The sequence below is a fragment of the Bactrocera oleae genome, chromosome 3 (genome assembly GCF_042242935.1).
Source record: "Bactrocera oleae isolate idBacOlea1 chromosome 3, idBacOlea1, whole genome shotgun sequence".
In the NCBI taxonomy this organism is placed as follows: domain Eukaryota; kingdom Metazoa; phylum Arthropoda; class Insecta; order Diptera; family Tephritidae; genus Bactrocera; species Bactrocera oleae.
Window position 1 is genome coordinate 83,343,263 of NC_091537.1, and position 23,682 is coordinate 83,366,944.

At 37.8% G+C, this 23,682-nt stretch overlaps 1 protein-coding gene and 1 long non-coding RNA gene across 3 annotated transcripts in view; one reads left to right on the forward strand and one right to left on the reverse strand.

Annotated features, from left to right (window-relative positions):
• LOC118682297 (uncharacterized) overlaps positions 1-12,705 on the reverse strand; it is a 69,473-nt gene extending 56,768 nt beyond the window's left edge. For both annotated transcript variants that reach the window (XR_011395509.1, XR_011395510.1), the window contains exon 1: positions 12,496-12,705. This is a non-coding gene — a long non-coding RNA (uncharacterized lncRNA). The remainder of the gene's footprint in view (positions 1-12,495) is intronic.
• A 594-nt stretch (positions 12,706-13,299) lies between these two features.
• l(2)k09022 (HEAT repeat containing 1 homolog l(2)k09022) lies at positions 13,300-21,185 on the forward strand. The gene is made up of 4 exons (XM_014247191.3): positions 13,300-14,566; positions 14,633-14,886; positions 14,954-18,811; positions 19,953-21,185. The coding sequence occupies exons 1-4, from the start codon at positions 13,401-13,403 to the stop codon at positions 21,098-21,100; spliced, it is 6,426 nt and encodes a 2,141-aa protein (XP_014102666.2). The 5' UTR covers positions 13,300-13,400; the 3' UTR covers positions 21,101-21,185.
• The last annotated feature ends 2,497 nt before the right edge of the window (positions 21,186-23,682 follow it).

The following is a 23,682-nucleotide window of genomic DNA, read 5'->3' on the forward strand; positions in this document are numbered from 1 at the left end:
AAGCAAATTTTATCTTTATACTCCACACACACATTTTACAATATTTTTCAGCTTTAAGTTGTATTTTTGCAACTCAAGTGTTTTATTGATGTCAACAATTTGCCAAAGTGGCCGGGCATCTGCTTTTGACTTTTACGCTTCGCAAATGTTCACTTTCCGTTGCTAATTGCAAGAAATATTGGCGCTTAAAGTCGTGCTATTTTTATAAAATTGGCTTATTCATTCGCATCTGCAGACACATACATACGTGTATGTACATGTGTGTGTGTGAAAAAATCACTTTCAAATTTATGCACTTGAAAACTTTTAATTGAAAACCAAGAATGAGCGCATTTAATGTCGTTTTGCAATCGCAAGCAAAATTCCGATTTCCCGTTAACTTCAGCCATGTTGGCATTGAGCGATGTCGGCCGGATTAAAGTGAGTAAGCGTGCATAAGGGTGGCACTTAGTCGAGCAGTTTTTACAGATAACTATCTAAAATGTATGCTAACGTTCTTTTCTACCCTAGAAGCTGCACATTTGGCGGCACCGCCTCTATAGCATATATTGTAGCTGACATACAAAATGATCGATAAAAATCAAGCTCTTGTAAGGAAAGCCTTTAAATTTGAATGATACCTTCACGAAATTTGGCACAAATTATTACCCCACAAAACGCTATAATCTCCGAACAAATTGTTCAGATTGGACCAATATAGCATATAGCTGCCATACAAACAGATTGATCAAAATTAAGTTCTTGTATGGAAAACTGTTTTATTTGACGAGATATATTCACGAAAATTGGAATGAATTGTTTTGTTAAGTAGCGGTACAGTCTCCAAAGAATTCGTTCAAATCGAATCAATATAGCATATGGCTGCCATACAAACTGATCGATCATAATGAGGTCTCTGTATGAAATACTTGTTTATTTGACAAGATATCTTTACGAAATTTGACACAAATTATTACCCTAGGGAACACTATAATCTTCGAACAAATTGTTAAGATCGCACCTCTATAGCACATAGCTGCCATACCAGCTCACCGCTTTAACTGCGTATTTTATTAAGTATTGCATATATCCCTATATTTCTAGATCGATGGCTACGAATTTCGATTAATATCTTCTGAAAATTCAAGGTTTACATAAAAAATAAACTAGCATACCGCTTACTACTATTTTCGTTTCCCAAAAAGTGCAAACCACCCTACTCAACACAAATGCCACACACAATTACTGCTACAAATACCGACATTACAATCACACCTTTACCAGCTCGCTTCGTATCTGATAAGTTTCACATTTAATTTATGGCGCTCAATTAAGTCAACGTTGAATTTGCTTGCACTCCAATCAACGCCTTTTATACCCTTACCACTCTCACCACTCTCACCAACGTGGCGAGCGTCTTCCATTGTTAGCAGCAAATATTTGAGATTTCGGCATAATGCGCTATTACATCAACTCCACCTCCTCCACATCTACAATCTCCACCAAACTGCTTCGTCGACAATCGACTCATTACTCTTTGTCTCACAATTATTTTGCATTTTCCGCCTACACAACAACAACACACGCACACATGCATATGAACTTCCGAGCAGCTTGCCAACTCTTTACAGCCTTTTTCCCTCACGCTCAACGGAAGAACACTGTCAGCTAAGGGGAATTTATGCGTTTAGCTTCGTCACTGACGTAGCCGCCGCAAGTAACCATTCGCCCACCCGCACCACACCAGTTATCCAAAACACGGTCGCACTCGTATTTAAAGTTAATAAGCAGCAAGTTGTTGTCATCGCCAGCGTCGCCTTGTCGTAATCATCGTCGTCGCCACAGAATTTCAGTTAGTCTCACATATTCTAGCAAGTCCTTCAATCCTTCCACGTGTGGCGGGCGCCAATTTGTATGTGTTTTCGGGTCTTTGCATGTGAGTATGTGATACTCTTCGTTATCCTTCCCAGCAGCTTAAAGCTCACACAAGCACCTGTGCGACAGATTGCTTTCTAAACAACACTACCAGAGGGCCAATGCAAAGACTCGAGAGGAACTACATTTTTCATTATTATGGTGAGCCTAGTATGTCTCTGAGTCCTCACCATGAACACTGGCCTCAAATAGTCAATAAAATATACCTATAGTTCCGAGTAACGAAAAAAATTCTTAGGAACTCAGTAAAGACAAAGCGTTGCTAATTCGATAATAATTCCAATAAAATCGGGACTCTTAAGAGGTCAATGTTATCTTGCGTTCAGAATAGAACAGCCTAATATCATACTTCTCAAACTCAACTAGATCAACTTGTCAACAATCCGAGCGGAATTCCGACACGTATCAGACTAAACCTTCCCTTCAGTAGCAGTACTGATCGTCAAACTAGGCTAAATAACCGGCCCAGTCGTTTCGAGAAATTTTCATAAATACGATCATATCTCCAAAACTATTTCCCAGATCAGCTATAAATTCACAAGTGGATATAAACCTTTAAATCACTTTGAATTTGGAGTTACCGAACGCCTTTAAATGAAGATAAGTCCTGACCTTCGATCATAGCTCTTTCTTGACCTTTTCAGCACAGTAAAAGAAATCGAGAAGACATTTAAAGCGCTAAAGTACGTTAGGAACTATTCAAAGTCATTGTAATAGGCCACTAGCTTATTTCAGTCTCTCAATCCATTCTTAGTAGCAATCTGAAGTACTTTAAACCAACTGTAAATCAAAAAGGTTCACATGTAAGACTTTCGGTTTCCTTCAATGTATTTTATTTTTTATCTCACAATTAAGGGCCAGGAAACACCCGATTGAGTAAATAGCAATAAGGAAAAAGGTAATTTATACAATAAAACGATATCTCGCTGGTTAGGTTATAGTTAATGGCTAGAAAGACGAAAGCCGTTTAAGGTATTTATAGATTCTGTTTCAGCTCGAAGTTTTCTAATTCCAAAAAATCTAAGAACCCAGTTAAAATCCAAGAACTCCTTAATGTTTTTATCTTTTGAATACCGACAACATAAATAGAGAATAAGACTTGGCCTCTGTATGTTATTTATATTTCAAAGGTTCTCAATTATCATAATGTTATAGAGTAATAAGATTTCTACTTCCTATAATATTTCAAACTTCATTATAAACCTCTTATGGTCACAATTCTATTAGTTGTACTAACTTTCTTACAGGGATCACTTCTAAGTAAGTAAGCGCCAGTAAATGGAGTAACTTGTACGACAAGTTTTGTCTACCAAGCTACGGAAATCCTTTAATCCCACTAATTACATTTTGTGCTTGCCTGCGATTAACTCAAAAGCAAAGGAGCCTATTGGATAACCGTTATTTAAAACTTAACAATTGAAGATAGAGGACGGGGTTTAGAAGGATATATGTACATATATATGTATGTGGGGAACGGTTATCGATACATTTCTCCATATTTTATACAGTAAAATAGACTGTAATATTTAAATGGTATCTCATAGGTTTAAACCAGACAGATGAGTATAATTAATAGCACATTAAGATACAAAGTACTTACATACGTAGACAGCTGAAGAAGACTTTGATTAAATTCAGTGCTATTGTGAGTCTTTGGGAGATCCCAAGCAGTTGCGACGAAAAAAATTAACGAAGGAAATCCAAAAATTTAATCAACGGCGTTAACATCCTTAAAGTAATTTGGCGGAAAGCTAAGAAATTGACAGTCTTTAACGGGATAAAAATTTTGGTCCATAACTGCTATATAGATCGACTTTCGGGGGAACGTCTTATAGGTGTCTTCAAGTTCCTGCTATCCCTTCCTTTTCTAGAATTGACATGGATATTGTTAAAAAGAGCTCTTACAGCAGTAAATATCTGCAGAGCTGAGGCCTATGTAAGCGCTATAGAAGATACTAAATCAACAAGAATTTATTTTAGAAGCATTGTGGTCGCGTTGCCATACCGCGTGGGTATATTGGGAGAGGTAGGGAATTGTCCCCAGAACTGTCGCATCTAAATATGTAAACGTAGAAGACCCAGATTTTTCACCGACAACGACATAGTTATATGTTGTCCCAAAGAAGGCAGGCTTAACCGTATTCTGCAAAGGAATTTGATAAAATTTTGTGCTATTTTAACAGCAATATGTTACAGTATACTCGTTTTAGACTGAAGAGTTGTTTGAGGTTAAGAAAGTTGAGTCAAATAATAGAATGATGCTTTGGATAGAATGAGCTTACCCGTCTATGACTTTAAATCATGCAAAAACATGAAAAGAAGATAATCCTGGCTTCTGGTAAACCATCCTCGTTTACATATACATATATTTATACCTTGAATAGGGTAAAGTAAGTTTGCCACGAAATTTGTAACACCCAGAAGGAAATGTTGGAGACGAGCCTAGTCGATTTAGCCATGTTCGTTTGTATAAACGTCAACTAGTTCCCAAATTTTTGAGATATCAATCTGAAATTTTCCACATACATTTTACTCCTCAAGAAGCTACTGATATCTTGGAAACCGATATCGGACCACTATAGCATATACATACGGGTCGACTCAAACCTAGTTTTAGTATGGAAAACTTTTTTTTTATTTCACAAGTATCTTTACGAAATTCGGCATGGAATATGGCCCAAGACAATTAAATAGAACAAATGGTGCGAATCGGACTACAATAGCATATAGCGGTCATATAAATTGACCTACCTAATTCAAGTTATTGTATGGAAAACTTTATTGGTTAAGAAAATATCTTCACGAAATTAAGCATGGATTATTATTCAAGACGACGGTACAATCTCCGAAGATATAGTTTATATCGGACTACTATAAGATATACCTGCCATACACACTGAACGATCAAAATCAAGACATTGAATAGAAAACTTTTCACAATGAAGACAAAGAGCTTTTTATATTATATACTTTTATGCTGTAAGAAATGCAGCTGTGAAGGTTACTAAAGCTTCGCTGTAGCCAAAGCTAACGTTTGTTCTAGTTTTCTACAATTTTTAACCTCAAATAAAATTTATTTTTCCAAATCCTTTTCAAGTGCCGAGTTGTATTAATATTTTTAGTACTTTGAATATCATTGTACATAAGCACATACATATGTATACATAAGTAATTAAGCACATGTGTAAGTACATATTTACAAACAGACAAAAGAAAGTTTTGCGCCACAACTTTTGCACACCGAAACTTTGCCTCGAGCGCACCACCGCACTGAACCACCGCGCCCACCTTAAATGCTTTGATTGGTGATTTAACTGCCGCAGCGGGGCAAATTGGCGGCAGTGGAATGCAATAATGTCGCTCAACATTCATTTGCTTCAGCCGATGTGCTGGCGTTGGCCACCGCTACAACAACACCACCAACACACCACATATTCACCACCCACCAGTTGGCAAGCGCTTACCCTTCCACGCCTAAGTGCTATTGCATTCACCTCCCTTTGCTTATAATTTATAAGTAGCGTGCGCGCTTGTGTGTGTGTGTGTGTGCTGGCATTTACCTGCCTGCTTTGGCATTTGCTATGCTGTGTTCCCTGCTTTAATTAATTGCTTTTGTCATCACTTTCAATCTTGACATTACATCGTTACCAATTTGCTTAATAGTTGTCATTATTGCTATTGTTGTTGTTGCTATATATGCTATTTCATTTGTTTTTGTTGCTATTTTCGCAGTTCGGCTGTACAGTCGGTTAGTTAGTTGCTGATTTCCTATCTTATACTGTGAGTTGATTTGTAATTTATAAAGTTTAATTTATTATGCTTAACCCTGTCAAGACGAATGTATTATTTATTAAACATTGATTTAGGACGCTAACAATTTGATGTAGGCCATTAATCTTCATAGCTGTTAAATGCAAAGTGAAAGGTACGCATTTAAATATTCAAAATCGCCTTAAACGATTATCGAGAAAGAAAAAAAACATAAAATTTGAGATGTTTAAAGATATAGCATCTATTGGAAAGAAATCCATTATTTTTCAAATAGATGGCTTTATTAATCTGCATTTCGCGTTGTATAAATGCGATCGGATTTAGCTATATGCCGTTAGAAAGTAAAGATTTCAGACTAAAAAAACTTCTTAGACAGTTTTGTGATTGCTTGACTCGGTATTGTTTGAGCACGCGTCAAAGATGTACTCCAGCCAAGACGAAAACTAAAGTCAAGAAAATGTAAAATAAAATCATTAAAATAAGGCGGAATACCAAAAGAAGCTCGATATATGGGTCTGACAGGAGTACTCCTGAAAAAACTTTACGGACCGAGTTTCGTTTTGCAAATCGCTGCTGAGTCGCTACAACACCGATCTATAGCTAAAACAACTCTTGCACCAAATATTAGTTTAGCCGCAACCAATATTGGAATTTGGACATTTTTAAAATTCCTTAAGAAAGCTTCACGATATTCACAAAACGAACAGCTCACAACTTAACTGGGTTCACATTATTTAGCAGTGTAGCGCTTCATTTCTTTAATGAGCTTGAAGGAAAGTTTTTATTTGAGAACCGATAAAGGAACAGAGAAAAAGCAATAAAGATAGTATATCTAATACTTATAAACCTTCATGGGTAAAATATTTTATAAACAAAAATTACATACTCTCTACTTGATTTGCAATTTGTGCAAGAATGAAATCTCTAGCCACACTTTTAACGCCATTGAGCTACTTCATGGAAAGCCTGGTACGAGTGCTTGGCCATAGGGTAATTGTAGGCAATTTTAAAGCTGATAAGCTGACGAGGAACTTGTACTTCAACCTATCAGCAGAATGGGTACTGGTTGCAGTTCCACTTTCTTACTGCGGTTTACTGAACGCTGTTGATTCCTAGCGCTTGAGCCGTCGCAAAGTTCTTCTGAACCCAAATATATCGCTAGAGCTCTAGTTAGTTCTTCGAGCTCAGTAAAGTTCATCTTTTCCCAGTTGTAGGAGTTTTAATTAGTCATTGGTCAATTTTGAATCATGTCATTAATGTTATAAATCTTACTAGATGTCAGTTTTAGAAGTTGTTTCGCAGAAGACGAGGCATAATCATGCTACAACTTCATAATTAATTGAACCACCTTTGTGAAATTAAAGACCGAATACCTTACACATCTTCAGCCATTTAGATGAGTTATCGGGAATAAAACGCTTAAGCATATTTGTGACGGATTTAAGTAATTTTTTCGTTATTTAAGATCCAACTACAGTGGTTTTTGGCTTCACAAAAGACTTGCCTTAAGCAGTGCAAGTGAGTTCACTCTCGCAGCGATCAGCTATGGTACCCGTTGGTTTATGTTGTGTATTTTTTTGAATCTAATAAAATCTACAATGAAATCGTTGCTTTCGTTAACTCATTTGGTACAGAACAGCATGTGTTACTGATGTTGCATTTTTACCAACCTTCCATAAGGTAAATGCGACCATAGTTCAGAATGTTCACTTAATTATAGAAGTTTCTTCTCATCCATTAGTTAGAGTTCTATTTTGTTAATTAAACAATCAAGGCAAAGTTTCGTCAAGGTGGTCTTCCGCGCGCCGGCCCAAAAGTAGTACAAGCAAAGTAAAGTTTCGAAAAAATATTGAATTTTTTTTTCTTTTATGCTATTCTCTTCCCTATATACGAATACTTAAACTAATAAATTTCGGGTTTCGTCGAGCAAAAAACGCCATATTTTCAATAACTTTTTTTCATATAAAATATAAAATATTTTCTTCAAACGCTTAATTATAACAAGATACATATTTGATAAGGATTTTGTGAAACTTTTAAAGTAAAATATTCAAAACTCGGTTGTTACAATTGAAGAGTTTTGGAGCTAGCGAGCTTTCATTAAGCTCTTTAAACGTCAACGATAATAAAAGTATTTTTTTTTTCAATTCTTGCCCATAATATCTAACACTCTATATAAATTACCTCGCAAAATTGGCTGATTCTAAAAAATCTCAAAAAAAAAATTTACAAAACATCTCCATTAAAACAGGCCACAAACAAGAACGCATGCATGATAATGACAACCATATTTATAACATTATTGACGGCTTCACGGTACACGTAGTTGTACAACCAAACTTATATAAATATATAAATAAGTATGTATGTATATTTATACATTCATAAGTAGATTCATATTTAGAAAGACGTATAAAAAATCAAAACAAGGGTTGTCGCTGAATACAGTAAATCAAGTAATCAAATAGCAAACGGTCGGTCACGTGTCACACGACGCACTTCCATAACGGAAAACACAACAAAACGCAAGCGGAAATCAGCATAGCATGTAGTTCCCAGGCATTTGCCACACCAACACTACCCCGCTCCCTGACGCCAGCCAACACATTTTGAATAGCGGAAAAAGATTTTTAAGTGTTATTATTTTTGAGCAAGTGTTCGACCAAACGGACGGTGGAACAGGTTGATAAGTCTGCTAAATACTGGTTAGCAACATATAGACATACCAATAATAATGCTAAGTGTAGCATGTGAGTTTTTTTTTTTATATACATATAAAGACCAGTGTGATTTGTGGTGCGTGTGTCGGGGGATTTCGAGATTGAGTTGTGCCTGTCGTTTTGAAGATGGTATCGGCAATTTGCGAACGTGTGCCTAGTTGCGAGTGTGTGAGTGTAGAATTACAGTGATAATGCAATATTTGCAAATTGATTTTTCAGTTTTCTTATGCCACTTCTGATTGCTAATAAAATATATTATAATAATGAAAATACTGATTTTAAAAATTTAAAAAATAAATAAAGTAATACACAGTTTCGTGACGATATCTTGACAAATAAAAAAGTTTTCCATATAAGTATTAGATTTGGATTGGTTAGTTTGTATGACAGCTATATGCTATAGTAGTCCGATTTGAACAATTTATTTGAAAATTGTAGCGTTGCTTTGGATAATAGATTATGCCAAATTTCATGATGATATCTTGACAAATAAAAAAGTTTTTCATATAAGAAATTAATTTGGATCGGTCAGTTTGTATGACAGCTAAATGCTACAAGTATAATAGTCCGATAGCAGCGGTTCCAACAATGGAGCAGCTTCTTGACGAGAAAACGTAGTGCGCAAAATTTCAGAACGATATCTCAAAAACTAACACGCTTTCGTGGTGTTACAAGCTCGTGGCAAACTTATTATGTATACCCTGTTCGGGGTATAATAAAATAAAAATAAAATAATAAACAAAAATCTTGTCAAAAAATGTACTTACGCATATACCTATAAAACACTTCCAAGTCAAAAGTTAAAACATAACCACACATTTCATGATAATATCACACAAAACTTTTCGTAGCTGTCATAATTAAAACTATTAGCAGTTCGCACTGCGCACACAAGAGGCATAAAACCAAATGGTAGAACAGCAAACGATTGTCCGCCAAAGCATTTGTACGCAAATTAACAAAACTTTTAAGTATAATTGCGCTAAATTAGTTGTCAGCGTCAAAATGTGCCACTAAAGGACTAAAGTTTACATCGGTTGTGCTAGTTCATAGGGCTGCCAGCTCGCCACAGCTTGAAGCTGTAAGTTGTCGCTTGCGGCACAGCAAAACACTCGTCATTATTTTGGTGTGCTGCTGCGGTCTGGAGTGGTTGTAATGCTCCGCTGTATGCCTGTTTGAAATTGTTAGCCGAAAACATCACCATAAAATGAAAATAAAAGTGAGGTTACGTTATTTCTGTGACTATAAATTTTGAGTTTAGTCTTGAAGTGCCTAAATACAGCTGCGTGCAATAAAATGTGAGCACTGAAGCTACATTTCATAAATAGTATCAATTAAAATCAACAATAGTTTTACATTCAAACATTTCTCTCAGCGCCTGGTGGGCGGCTCGATTGCAGAGCTTAGTAGCTGCAGCGATTGAAAGATTTACCATTTTAGTAGCAGATATTTATTGAAGAAATTTGCGTAAGAGTATTTTGCACAATAATATATTACTATTATAATTTGGTCTAATTCTAGCTCTTACAATTTGATCATATTTAGATTAACTACTAGACACCAAATTTCGGGTTGTCCAAAAGCTTGGTGTGATTTTTTAATTATAAAGTAATATACAAGTTCAAAAAAGTGCAAAGAAGAAGATAATAATAGCTCCTAAGTTTTGTAATGGAATTCACGAAGATATTAAGGAAGTTTAAACTTTTAAATAGATGGCAAGTTTTTCCAAATATAATATTTCTGCAATTAAAATGCTCTTTAAAACTGCTTAACTATAAATATAGCTTGAAATAATTCTTTCATTTTATCAATATATCAAAAAATATATATAAACAGGTGGCAACCCTTGCAAAAATATTTTTAACTTTAAATCCTCTTGAACTTCTTTTGAAGCCCTTATTGTGTTAATAGTTTTTCATATTAATTTTACCGAATTAAAATTAGTTTACTCTAAAAAGCTTAGGTGGCAACGTTAGACAAAAATATTTGCAATCGTAAACTTTTTATGTGTATATGGAAATAACCCTTTTGTTTTATAAAAAAAAAATGGAAACAGTTGGCAACGCTTTGAAAAATATTTTCAGCTGTAAACTTTTCTAAATCACGTTTGAAACCCATATTTTATAAAATATTTTATCTAATTAATTTTATTGAATTAAAATTATTTTACTAAAAAGAAATACAGCTGGCTACCTTTTACACCTAGTTCAGTAGCAAGAAAGTCTGTGTATGACATTTAACGCTCTTCGTAGATATTGCTGGTCTGCAGCAAAGAAAAAAATTAAATGATCCCGACTTAAGACTTGTTGGAAGAACTCTCCATATAAAACATGAGATTTATATATAATATTAATATAAAATTATGCCTCTAATGGTATTAATAACGTATAAAATAACTTCAATGGAGTAGGGCTAGTCCTTCGTGGTGTACCTGTCAAATTTGGAATGCAATTATTTTTGTCTGAGAATCTTTGCTTCGAAAATGTTTTTATTTAACAATGACTTTTAAACAGCTTCCGGTAGTTTGCAATAATAACCAATCCTAAACTGAAAGTTTTTAGTGAATCTAGAAGACCAATATGCGAATTAGTGCTTAATTTTTTGAGATATCGATCTAAAATTTTTCACACATCATTTCCTCTACAAAAATCTGCGCATATGTGGGAACCGTCGATTTGTTGATAAGATATTTTCACAAAATTCGGCATTGGTTACTGTTTAATAAATAAATTAATTGTAAATTAAAGTTTCGAGGCAGCCGAAGTTAATTTTTTTACTTGTTAGAACTATCTTTTGAAGCAAAATTTCTCTTCAAAACCATCGAATTAATATTTAGAAGGGATATACTAAAATAAATATGTATGCAAATAAAAAGATAGTTAATTTCAAAAATGTTCAGCAAAAAAATTTTATTTACAACTTAATTTAAGGGTCACAAATGAACCGAAAAGCGAAAGAAAAGAAAATCACTAAACCGCAATATCATATTTTACTATATTTACAAGTCATTAGCGGAATATTATTGAGAAATTTAATTAAAATCAGTATAAAGCGCTCACCCTCTAAGCTAGAGAAAAAATGTACAATACTTTCCGACGCTGATTCGTAATCTCATCGATGACAGTAAATGGAAGAAAATACTCATAATTTATTTGTGTGCCAGAGGACAAAAGCGATTTGCCAAAATATTTGACGACCAACACATTAATAACACTGACATAAACAACAACAACAACAATGCAGCAGCAGCATTAGCAGCCAACAAGTAATGCATGCATATGAATAATAAAGCAAGAAACGCAAATCCCCGCAACAAATAATTGAGCCTGCCATGTGATTCATGAAGCATAGCAGATCATTGATTTTTCTTCTCTAACATCAGTGTGCACACAGCAATAAGTGTGGCTTGTGCTTTTGCCAGTCACAAAAACACCTAAGAGCAAACCCTCATGCGCCTACGATACATAGCAGCGGCAATAACGTAAACTCTAGAAAGTATATATACACGCACACACACACTCACTTATAGTTGTCGAACAAAACAGCTGCTGACAAAACTATTAGCCGGACGACTTTTTCTTTTTTGCCACGAACATCGTATATGGGCACTCACAGTTTGTATGTGTGAATGTATGTAGATTTGGCTAGCGCACGTAACAAGGGTAGCTGCTACCAAGGCAGATATGAATTTGAAATCTGTACTGACATGATTTGCAGAAAGCCTTCAGCAGCAAGACAAATAGGTTGTAGTTGTTGTGGAAAGCAGGCGTTGCAACATGGTCTGTGAGTACAGGAGTCAAACTCAAGAGCAAATGATAAATTATTGGGGGGATTGTTAATTTGATGACACTCAAACCGAAACCGGATTATCTTTATGTCCGTCGTATTATAATCGCTGAGCGCTTACAAATAGACAGCGTATGAGCTGCAGTGCATATGTCGGCTTTGGCGTGTAGTTTCAAAGAACAATACTTGTTGGAAGTGTTTTATTTTGATTGTTTGTGAGATTTAATACGGCAAAGTCATTTAGCTCGCAATTAGTAAGGAATTAATGCATATTATATTATGAAAAGTGAAATGAAGAACTTACTTGTGTCTACGCATATAAAGGGTTATGTCTGCTGCTGTGACTCCTTTTGCGTTTATGCGATTTGTGCACTTAATTCACTATATTCTGTGTATTTGCTATGGACAATACATATAAAATGCTTAATTAACACTATTTTTCAATAATAAATGCATTTCGCAAAAATATTTCACATATTCTTTTATTAACTTTTTACAATTTCGTTTGACATTTGCAATTTGTAATCAAATTGGCGCAATAAACGTATTTACAACTGACAGCGGAAGAGGATGTATTCAGAGTTGCATGGCATACTTTTAGTGAATACTAAAATTTTAGATTGCTGTTAAAAAATATTGTAAATATCAATTTTAAATAACAACCAAATCTACACCAAAATCATTGAAACAAAATCTTTGCATTAAAGTATTAAATAATTTTTAATATACATAGTTGTTTAACAAGGCGCTTGTTTTGTCGTAGTTCAGCAATTATTTATATCTTATGTAACACCCTGTGCAAGGATTTTATGTCACACAAGGCAGGCAATGAACACGGCCGGCGAAACAGCTGTGCCGCAAAACAATGCAGTTTCTTTATTGCACAAGGGAATTTTTTCTTGCTGTAGAAATTCACTTAGAATACTCATTCTCAAATACTTTCAAATAAATAATTGGTACTTATATCAATTAAAAACATATATAATCCACTTAACACACAAAATACAAGATACATGAAAATATCCTACTAATTAGTAGGGAACAAACGGCCGATTTTTTCCCCACTAATTTCTAAGATGTTAGCAACATTGTTCCAACACGCTATTGGAATTTTCGACAGCCCGCGTGTTTTGTTGCGTTTTGCAAGTGAAAAAATACGAATTTAGGAATATTATAAATATTTAATTAAATTGAAGAAAGTGCAGAAAAATGTCGACTTCACTGCAGGAGCAATTACAGCGCCTGGCCGTGCCCCAGACCATGGCATTGGCTGATTCGCGTTCGAAAGCTTCAGTGCTTTTTGATCGCAAAGAAGCTGGCACGAAAACACGGCGTATCATATATGAAATAGGTTTAGCTGGTTTGCAGGAGCTCACCGCACTGAATCCCATATTTCAGTCTTTTGAAAATACGCTATTCAATGAATCCACTATTGATTTGGAACGTTCCGTCGAGGAGGAAGAAGTAAATAAACTACTCGATCGTAATATCAAAAAATTCCTACAACACCTTTCACCCTACTTCTTGTTGCGCCCAACGCTCATGTGTTTGGAATGGTTAATACGTCGTTTTCATATACAAGAATATAATCGCAATGCGCTACTAGCTTTAGCTTTGCCGTATCATGAAACGAATGCGTTCATATTAATATTGCAAGTAATACGTATTAAACAAGCTGATCAAGAATGGAATTGGCTGCGTCCATTGCAGAAACCCGGCGTGCCTGTGCCCAAAACCGTTCTGATCAACCGCGCTGCCAGCGATGTGGCCTTCCTTAAATTCATTTGTCAGGCGACATTGGATGCTGTGAAAGAGTTGGGCACACGTGCCCACTCGCTGCAGACGCAACTGAATTTTTATGCTTCCGTTGTTGTTGGCGCACTCGAGCATGCAGCTACTGTAGAGGAGTGGCACATAATATCTATACTACCTTCACTGCTTAAGGGTCTACAATCTGAAGTATTGGATTTCGCAGCGGCCGCTTATATTGTGGCCACCCAATTGGTGGCGCGTACACAAGTAACGCCGAAATTGTGTAATGCTTTGTTAGAGCGCGCTGCGTCTGTGTCATTGGAACGTTTACGTCAAACAGCCGTGTTATTTTTGGTGTTTATCTTCGATAGTCAGCACCGTGCTAAGCCGCAATTTAGTGAAAATGCTTTATTGCATTTGGCAACAGAAAAATGGTTTACCGCGATTTTTGCCGCCTTGGCTAAAGGCAATGTATATTTACATGCATTGTATGTGGCGTTGTTGCAACAAGCGCTCAGCGCCATACAAGCAGAGCACAAAGATTCGGATGCTTTGAAGTCGTTTCTTGAACGTTTATTAAGTGATGTGGTGTTGAATGATGATACGGCGGAGGAAATGATTAAGTAGGTGTTAATTAATTTACTATTTTTTAATAAAGTTACACTCCACATATATATTTACTGTTTTAGCGCTTTTCTCAATGCATACGAAGAGCAGCCGCTGTCACCGCAGAATGCGATACAGGATGGTGAAATGATTGAGCTCAGTTCGGACGACGAAGAAATGACAGCTAATAATAGCAACTTCCAAGCTTGGTATTCTGATTATCTACGTAAGCTGGAGCGAAAATATCCCGTGGCATTTGATCACACCCTAAAGCATGGTCTAACCTCAAATTCGCAAGAATTCGCCAGCAAGCGCAGTGTGCTTAAAATGGCTTTAGGTAACTATCATTTAGTTTAAATTTCTACTATTAACTACTATTTATTGATTTGGTGCAATACTTACAGGTTTCCGTTTAAAGACGTTTGATCCAAGCGCCACAGATATCTACGAACAACTCTACCACTACACAGCCAAAATACGCGCATTTGCCGTGCAAACCCTCTTGGCAAACTTACGCGATTACAGCGCGCGTCCTCAAAATATGCATTTACTACGCGAATGCCTCGCCGATCGTATAGCAGACGACAGTGAATTGGTTATTAAAGAAATCTTGAAGTTGCCGACCGCCGAGTTTGTGCAAGTGCTAGGCGCTGAGAAGGTAGCTGAGTCCTTAATTGCGATTTTGAATAAAGTGCAGCAAGATGCCGAACACTGGGCGCCACTAACAGCATTAATCGTGCAGCATTTAACGAGCGCAGAAATTGTAGAGCACTACGATACAAATATAGTATTGTTGGCTTTAATGCCGCTACTCTTCCCTGACAACAGTAAAACCAACACTTTCATGGCCATTACTAACATACTAAAAAGTCCTTTAAGCGCAAAGATTGGTTTCTTGCAAGAGCTGAAACTGTTGTGTGATAGTGAAAGCTTCAACGCAGTCGAATTTAAGAAACAATTTCTCGATGTCATCTCCAAATCAACAGCAACGCCGACTGCGTTAAGTCTCTTTCGCAGCGCAGAGACGCATGGCGAACGCATCTTTAAAAACGCTTTACATTTTTCACATTTCTTGCTGTTAGCCACAGCCTTTTTGAAAACCGATTTGACTGGCGCCGAGGCTCGTTACGTATTCACGCAAATACGCACGAACTACCGACGTTTTCGCGTGCGTCAACTAGACAGCAAACAATGGGATTTGGTGGAGAAAGAGAAATGCATACCATTGCAACTGTTCTCCGATTTTATCGTCTCGCTAGCGCAGCATACACATTTCGAGCATCTCTTCGAGTGGGAGCAAATACACGATGATCTGCGCACATTTTTAGACATTTTCACTCTGCTCGCCGAGGAGGGTTTCCAACAAAGCAAAGCGGCTGCGCAGCAAACCGAATGGTTGCGTACGTTGAAAGAAGTATTCGACAATATCTTCGATAATGCGCAGCAAAAGCTGGAATTTCTCAGCAATTTCTATGTATATGAGACTAATGCCGCGCTTGGCGCCGACTATGCGCTGCTGCGTTTGCGCGCTTTCAAACTAACCAATGCGTTATTCAAAAATAAAAACAATAAATTGCATATCAATACCGCACACGTGTTTCGCCTAGCTAGCGCTTTGAATGCGCCCTCGGAGACGACGCGTCTACAAGCGCTCGAAACGCTTCAAGTGCTGAAGGCGTGTGCGCAATTAAGCGCGCCGCTGCTGTACTTCGTCGACAGCATATTGGCGCGTAGCTATGAGTTTAGCATGGATCACGAGCAATTCCCACTCATACTCTATACCATACTGAAGCCGTTGCATAAGAAACAACAACCACAAAGCTTGAAAGTGTTGCGTGAAATTGTGCAGTTGGTCACCGCTGAGGATGCGCTTAAACATGCCGCGTTCACCGCGCAAATACTGCAGACGCTCAAGCATATAAACGATGCCAGTTTGCTGGCCGATTTTATACCGTTAGGTGCGCGCACGCTCACGCAGACGCACGTCGAGGGCGCCTTGCTGCTTTTGCCGCAACCCTACAGTACTATATTGCAATTGATATGCGATCGTTTTGAGCGTCAAACCATTGACACTGTGCTAGTGGATCAATCCGCCGCTTGGCAATTCATCGTGCAGCTATTCGGTGCGCACAACGTGTACATACAACATGGTAGTAAATTGCGCGCGGCGCCATGTGTGCTGCTCGAGGCGCTCGACGAGTACTGCTACGAGCAGATACCGCAAATTTACAAAACCGACTTGATCAAATTGATTGTGCAAACCATGGCCGTCACCGACACCGATGCAATCTTTCTAAGCGCCAATAAATTGTTGAAGCGTTGCAGCATCAACTGTGCACCATTGGTGGAATTGCTAGCGCAAATGACGCGCATCGTTGCAGTCAACGAGGAAGGTGATGGCGCCGCCGCCAAGCGTAAGTCCAACATCACATCAGCAACAAAGCGTGACGCACAAGCGCAAAACCAACTCGCAACGCAAATCACCACCAAAGCTTGGAAGCAGGGTGTCGCATTGCTGGAATTGCTCGAGCACAAGAAAAAGCTCGAGGAAGCCGAGCAATTGCTGCCCGCGCTCTTCGATTTGTTGCGCTTCTGTTTGGAATTGGAGGAGCAAGCTGTGGTCGAGTACACCAAACAGTTGACGCTCTCAACGCTGCTACACTGTTGTCAGCTAGCGCAAGCGGCCGGCGTACAATTGACTAAAGTGTTGCCCAAGTCGACGTTCCGCATTGATTTGATTGTGCAGTGTGTGCGCGCCGCGCAGAATCCGCAAACGCAGAGTAATGCTTTGTTGTTGTTGTCACATTGCGCAGCGCTCTTTCCGCACCAGGTGCTGCACAGCGTTGTGGATGTGTTCACATTTATGGGCTCGTCGGTGGTGCGACACGATGATGCCTTCAGCTTTCACATCATCAATAATGTGATCGAATCGATTGTGCCGATTTTGGTGCGCTCACAGCATGCCGACAGTGGTGTCGAACACACGAACACGTTGGAGCTCGTCATACCGGTGCTGAAGGTATTCTCCGATATACTTTTGGACGTGCCGGAGCACCGTCGCTTGCCACTGTACAGCAAGCTGCTGTTGACGCTTGGCGGTGAGCAGTTTTTATGGATTTTCCTTTGTATCGTCTTCGAAGCGCATGTGCTGGAGGATGAGAAGCAGCGTCTACTGCAACGCAAACACAAGAATGATAAGCCCATCGGTCCGGCAGCGGCGGCTGATGAGAAATACTCTAAACGTTTGGAAATCTGTCTGGAGCTGACCAATGCATTCGCGCCCGAAATTACGCTCGACACTTGCATTGAGCTACTCGGCTATATCAAATTATTGCCGATGGATAAAGCAGATACGGTAGGCGTTAAAGCTAAAGCGAAGAAGTCTGTCGACGCCACCGAACAAAGTCTGTTCGATGTGAAATGTCGCACCGCCAAACAATTGCGTCACTACAAATACGTTATAATGCAGTATCTCTCGGGTATTTCGAGTTCACCACAATTTTTGCGTAAAATCGCTATGCTTAGCGATGAGGAACAGTTGGCCATAAAGCCATTTTATCAAAATTTTATCATAAAAACACTCTCGTACATACCGTTAGTGAATACAGCCATCGAAACAGTTGAGGAAACATCACAATTGAAATTCTGGAAAGTCATACTACATCATTTGCACGATGTGTTGGACAATGCCATCTCATTGCTATCGCCTGACATGTTCCTGGTCGTCATATACGGTCTCATGCGTCATCAATTGGTCTCCATACGCAAGAAAGTTATCGAATTGTTGATTAATAAACTACAAAAACGTGATGGCTACTTTGATAGCTGTGATCCGCAAAATTTCTATAATCTTCTAGAGCCGCTTAGCGACATCACCATGGGCATACTTACACACCACGAGTCGTCGTCAGCCACATCGGGCACTGCTTCACCCTCCACCCCCACTAATGAGTTGGTTTTCCTGCAGCAGACAGCGCTCATTGCCATCAAACTCTTATCGAAAATGTTTGCTTTGCAACATATTGACGAGTTCAAGAAAATACTCGCCCATCTCATTAAGGTGCTGAAGCAACGTTCGAAGATTTCGAAAATTGTCTTGGCTACAGTTGTGCTCACCATTATAGAGATCTCTTCGAACTTAAAGGCTCACTCGTTGGCTTTGCTGCCGAAATATATGCCTCAAATGATAGAGATCCTACAGGATCAAGCGAAACTGGTGCAGTCTCAGCTGCCGGATAACGTGTGCATCGCAATCATAACAGGTGAGTGCGCACAAAAAAAAAATAATATTCGTAAAGCCTAAAATTGTAAAAGTGTGCAGAAAATATTCCTGTGTATCGGAAAAAAGTATTTCGGAACTTAATTCCTAACCTCAACTGGTTCAAAAACTGCAGTAGCTCCACAGTGCCTAGAAATAAGCTTGAATCTGCCTGCGTAAATCTTCTTTAGAGTTCTACAAGTTTTCATCGTTATAAAGATTTAGGTTAAGTTAAAACAAAATCAAATTAGTTTGGATAAACGAGAGGGAAAATATTCTTGAGCACCGAAAAGAGTATTTAGGAACTATACTCTTCACGTCGAACGGTTGGAAATCTGCACAAGCTCAACAATTACTAGAAATAAGCTTCAATATGCCTGGATTAATTTTCTAAGCGCTCTACAACTCTCTTGATTGTGAAGTTTTAGGTTAAGGTGAATCAAATCAAATTCCATGACTGAAGATTTAGGTTAGTATTAACCAAAGTAAAATTAGTTTGGATAAACGCGGGAGAATATGTTCCTGTGCACCGAAAAAAGTTTTTGGAACTAAACTTCTAAACTCAAACGCAGCTCTACAGTGCTCAAAAGCAAGCTTCATTGTCTGTATTAATCTCCTTTAGAGTTCTACAAGTTTTTATGATTATAAAGATTTAGGTTAAGTTGAAACAAAATCATATTCGTTTGGTTAAACCAGCGGAAGTACCTAAACTAAAAGAAACATTTCGAAAATAATGGCTTTAAAACGCTGCAAATTCCAAAAGCGTCATGAAGAGCTCAGTTAACCCAAAAAAGATTTTCGGCTCTCTGAACTGGAAGCTATACTCAAGAATTTCCTTTCATAGTAAAAATATCAAGAGGCTCTGCAGTATTGAAACAATCGACACTCAGAACCCACCACAGGTACCGAGTTTACTATGTAAAATTCTTTAAAACAGAATGAGATGAAAAGAAAGAAAAAATTTCCATTCTAACCTAACTAATTTTTGAAAAGTTAAAAGTTTTGAATGCTTTCAGGTTAGGTTATTACAATGCAGTTTAAATTAAAAAATGTTGTCATTATAGACACACTGTTCAGTGTATAAAAATATGTTTTGAATCCATCTCTAATTACGTCATATTAATATTTCTCGCAACCTTTTCCAGGCACGCAAAAACTCTTCGAATCGCTGCCACTCTTCCTGGGACCCTACGTCGTCGACGTAATAACAGCGTTGAGTACAATTTCCGCCAACATCAGCGCACAACAAACCGAGCGCGATCAGCGCGCCACCACCGCCCTGCACCGCATCAGCCTAATTTGGTCGAAAATCGCCAGCGATGTGCCGGTGCGCATACTGGTGCCAAGCTGTGAAAAGTCCTATCGCAAACTAATGGCCGCACACAATTACGCCGATATCGCTGTGCTTATGCAACTACTGCCCGAATGCATAAATAAGACACCAAGCGCCGAGCTGAGTGCCTTACAAAGCGAATTGGGCGCATTCTTCTTACACACACTTGAATTCCGCCTGCAGGTGCGTAACAATTGTGAGCGTGAGCGCGTTGCCAGCGCGGAGAAAGTCATTATTGATGCATTCGTTACATGGGTGCTGAAACTATCCGAAACCAGTTTCCGTCCATACTATCAGAAAGTCTACGAGTGGGCCATCAAACAGCGCGCAGAACGTGAAACCATACTGACCTTCTTCTTGCTCACCAACAAAATCGCCGAAGCGCTCAAAACGCTATTCTTACTCTTTGCACGCGATATCATTAATGATGCGGCGAACTTGCTCAACGAATATAATGCGGCAAAGCAAAATATTGAAGAAGATGTGGAGGCACTCACCAGCGATATTGTCAAATCCATTTTGAATACGCTCTACACGCTGTTCCTGCACGACAGCAACGGTTTCATTAACAATCAACGCTTTGAGGCGCTTATGCAGCCGTTGGTCGATCAGTTGGAGAATCGTTTGGTGTTGGAGAGCGAAGAATTGCAACAGGTTTTGCAGACGTGCCTCGCCCAACTGGCTGCGGCCGTCTCCAATGACATCATGTGGAAGCAACTAAACTATCAGGTGTTGATGAAGACACGCACCAATGTGCCGGAGGTGCGCATATTATCATTTAATTGTTGTTTGGAGATTGCGCGTAAATTGGGCGAAGACTTTACGCCACTGCTGCCGGAAACGGTGCCTTTCGTGGCTGAGCTCTTGGAGGATGAGAACCAACGTGTCGAGAAGAATACACGCAAAGCTGTGCAGGAGTTGGAAAACATACTTGGCGAATCGTTGCAAAATTACTTATAAGTTTGCTGATAGAAGATTTGAATGTGTATATATAAAAATTTTAATAAATATTTGACAAAGTTTCCAAGCATCCATAATACAAGAATTTGCTGTCTAAAGTTATAAGTTTTCGGGTGCGTTGTTCATCAATCAAACACTTCAAAACTAACTAGCATCATTCAAATTGGAAAATTTTCAGCACTCGTCAATCATTTTAATTAAGCCATAGCTTAGTTAAAAAATAATTTCTCAACATCAAGCAAATTACACTCAAATTACTTCACGCGAACCCTCAATCAATCAAATATTTTAAAATTCATATTACATCAATCAGACAGTGAAATTCAAATCAAGCGCAGAATAATAATGTTTACTTTAAATCTTCAATCTGCAGATCAATCTTTATGCAAACCATCATCAATCAAATATTTTGAATTTTATTTTACATCAATCAGACATTGAAATCCACTCAAGCATAGAATAACAGTTTTACCTTAAAATCCTCAATCCAAATTGCAGTTCAATCTTTGATCCCTTTAGACAAGTTTATAGCAATCAAACTAAGCTATAAGCCATCAAATCGGCAATCCAATCAAAAATTATAAATTCGCCACAAAATCGCATTTTTGAAACCACTGATTACAAATGATATTTTTTTTTTTGCTTTTTATAACTCAAGCGTACATCAAGCATTCCATATGCATACATATAAGTCATCAATCAAGCTTTTCAAGTCAATACTACCTTCAAGCAAAATTCAGCAGGTAAGTTTAGATGAACCGTAACGCATTATATAAAACTAAACTAATTTATAGACTAGAATACTTTATTCTCTTTACTCCCTTTGACGCTCCAAATCCAATTCATTCACATTAAAAACATCGCGAAGTGTAGATTTTTTCCAAGTAAACCCAGCTTTGCGGGTTTCAAATATATGTATTTTAGCAGGTTAGATGCCTGTGGACTAGGTCAGATCATAAAATTTTTTCTAAAACGTATAAATGAGAAGCTCTAAACATTTTAAGAGACAGAAGATAGAGAAATAAGTGTCCGAGTTTAGAGACTTAATTACCTTGAGCATCGGAAACTAGAGAATCAACCCATTAACACTACCTTAAACCTGGCTTAAATAACACCAAAAACTGCTTCTTACAAGTCAGAGCTGCGTTGATGGAAAACTTGTCCGTGAGAGTATATTAGAATTGGCAATTGTGTCTGACCATTTTCAGATATCTACCCTTCGAGCACTGAACACGGCCGCTTCTTATTCTAAACTTAGGCTGAATTTTCACCAAAGTCTGCGCGCTTGTCCAAATCACCAAAGTCTAGAAATAGAATAGCCTTAGCAGACATGTTGGTATATTATAAGAGAGTTTACTAGAAAGTATTATCTCTAATGATTGATTAAGCTTGTATAGCTTATTGTAAGCCACTTATAGCTAGCAAAGTTTTACTTTATGTGCTATTTTTGCAATTCTAAGTTTTTAAATCCTAAAAATAAAGCTTCAGTTGATATTCTGTTTAATCCTCAAAGGGATTTTAAGTCGAATTACGGTAAGCTTCTGTTACATAGACCGACAAGACTCTAGATTTCGCCATACTATCTAATTCTGCAGACTTTAGAAGCACTTCTACTTTCGTTTACCACTTTTACTTTCGTTTACAACTTTTAGCCTGTGCGCAATTGCTTTCTTCAGACGGTTCAATTGTTGACAGTACAGTAGCGGATTTAGAGTTTGGAGTTTGAGTGGAGCAGCTTATAGTAGACTATTCCCTGCCAATCGCACCCAAACTCATATCAAAACTTTCCAGACCGTCAATCCTGGCTTCGTCATCTTTTGTGTTGGCTCATCGCGATACGAGCACAACCGTTTTCGCTTGATATTGTCATAAGTGATCTACTTTGCGCTTCATTATAAACTGATCGATTTTTAATTGAGCTGCTGGTGTGGGACGTAGTGCTAACCCACTATTAGTAGAGCCTTTAAGCCTTAGAAAAGCATTTATACAAGTCTTTCTAGACGCTTTGACCCTCAACGCTATTCAACTATCATTCTCTCAAACTATCTCATAAGCTGACTTCTGTGTTTTGTAATACAATTTTAGCCGTGTTTCAAACCCACGTAAAAAAACGAGTTAGTAAAGACAGACACCAAATTATTAATTTTCTCTAAGCAAGGTTCATTATACTTTTATACCCTGAACAGGGTATATGAAATGAAATTTGATATATATTATAGTTCAAGACAGTGCTACTATACCCGAACAAATTATTCAGATCGGACCAATTTAGCATATAGGTAGCTGCCATACAAACTGAACTTTCAATATCAAGTTCTTGTATGGAAAACTTTTTTATTTGACCAGATATCTTCATGAAATTTGGCATAGATTATTGTCCAAAGCAACGCAACAATCTTTTAACATTTTGTTCAGATCGAACCACTATAGCATATAGCTGCTATACAAATTGAGCGATCAAAATTAAGATAGAGATCTTTTTATACCGTTTTATGCTATAAGAAATGCATCTGTGAAGGGCATTATACTATATTATACTGATTACAACAAAAAAGAACACATACCAAGCAACAACAACAATA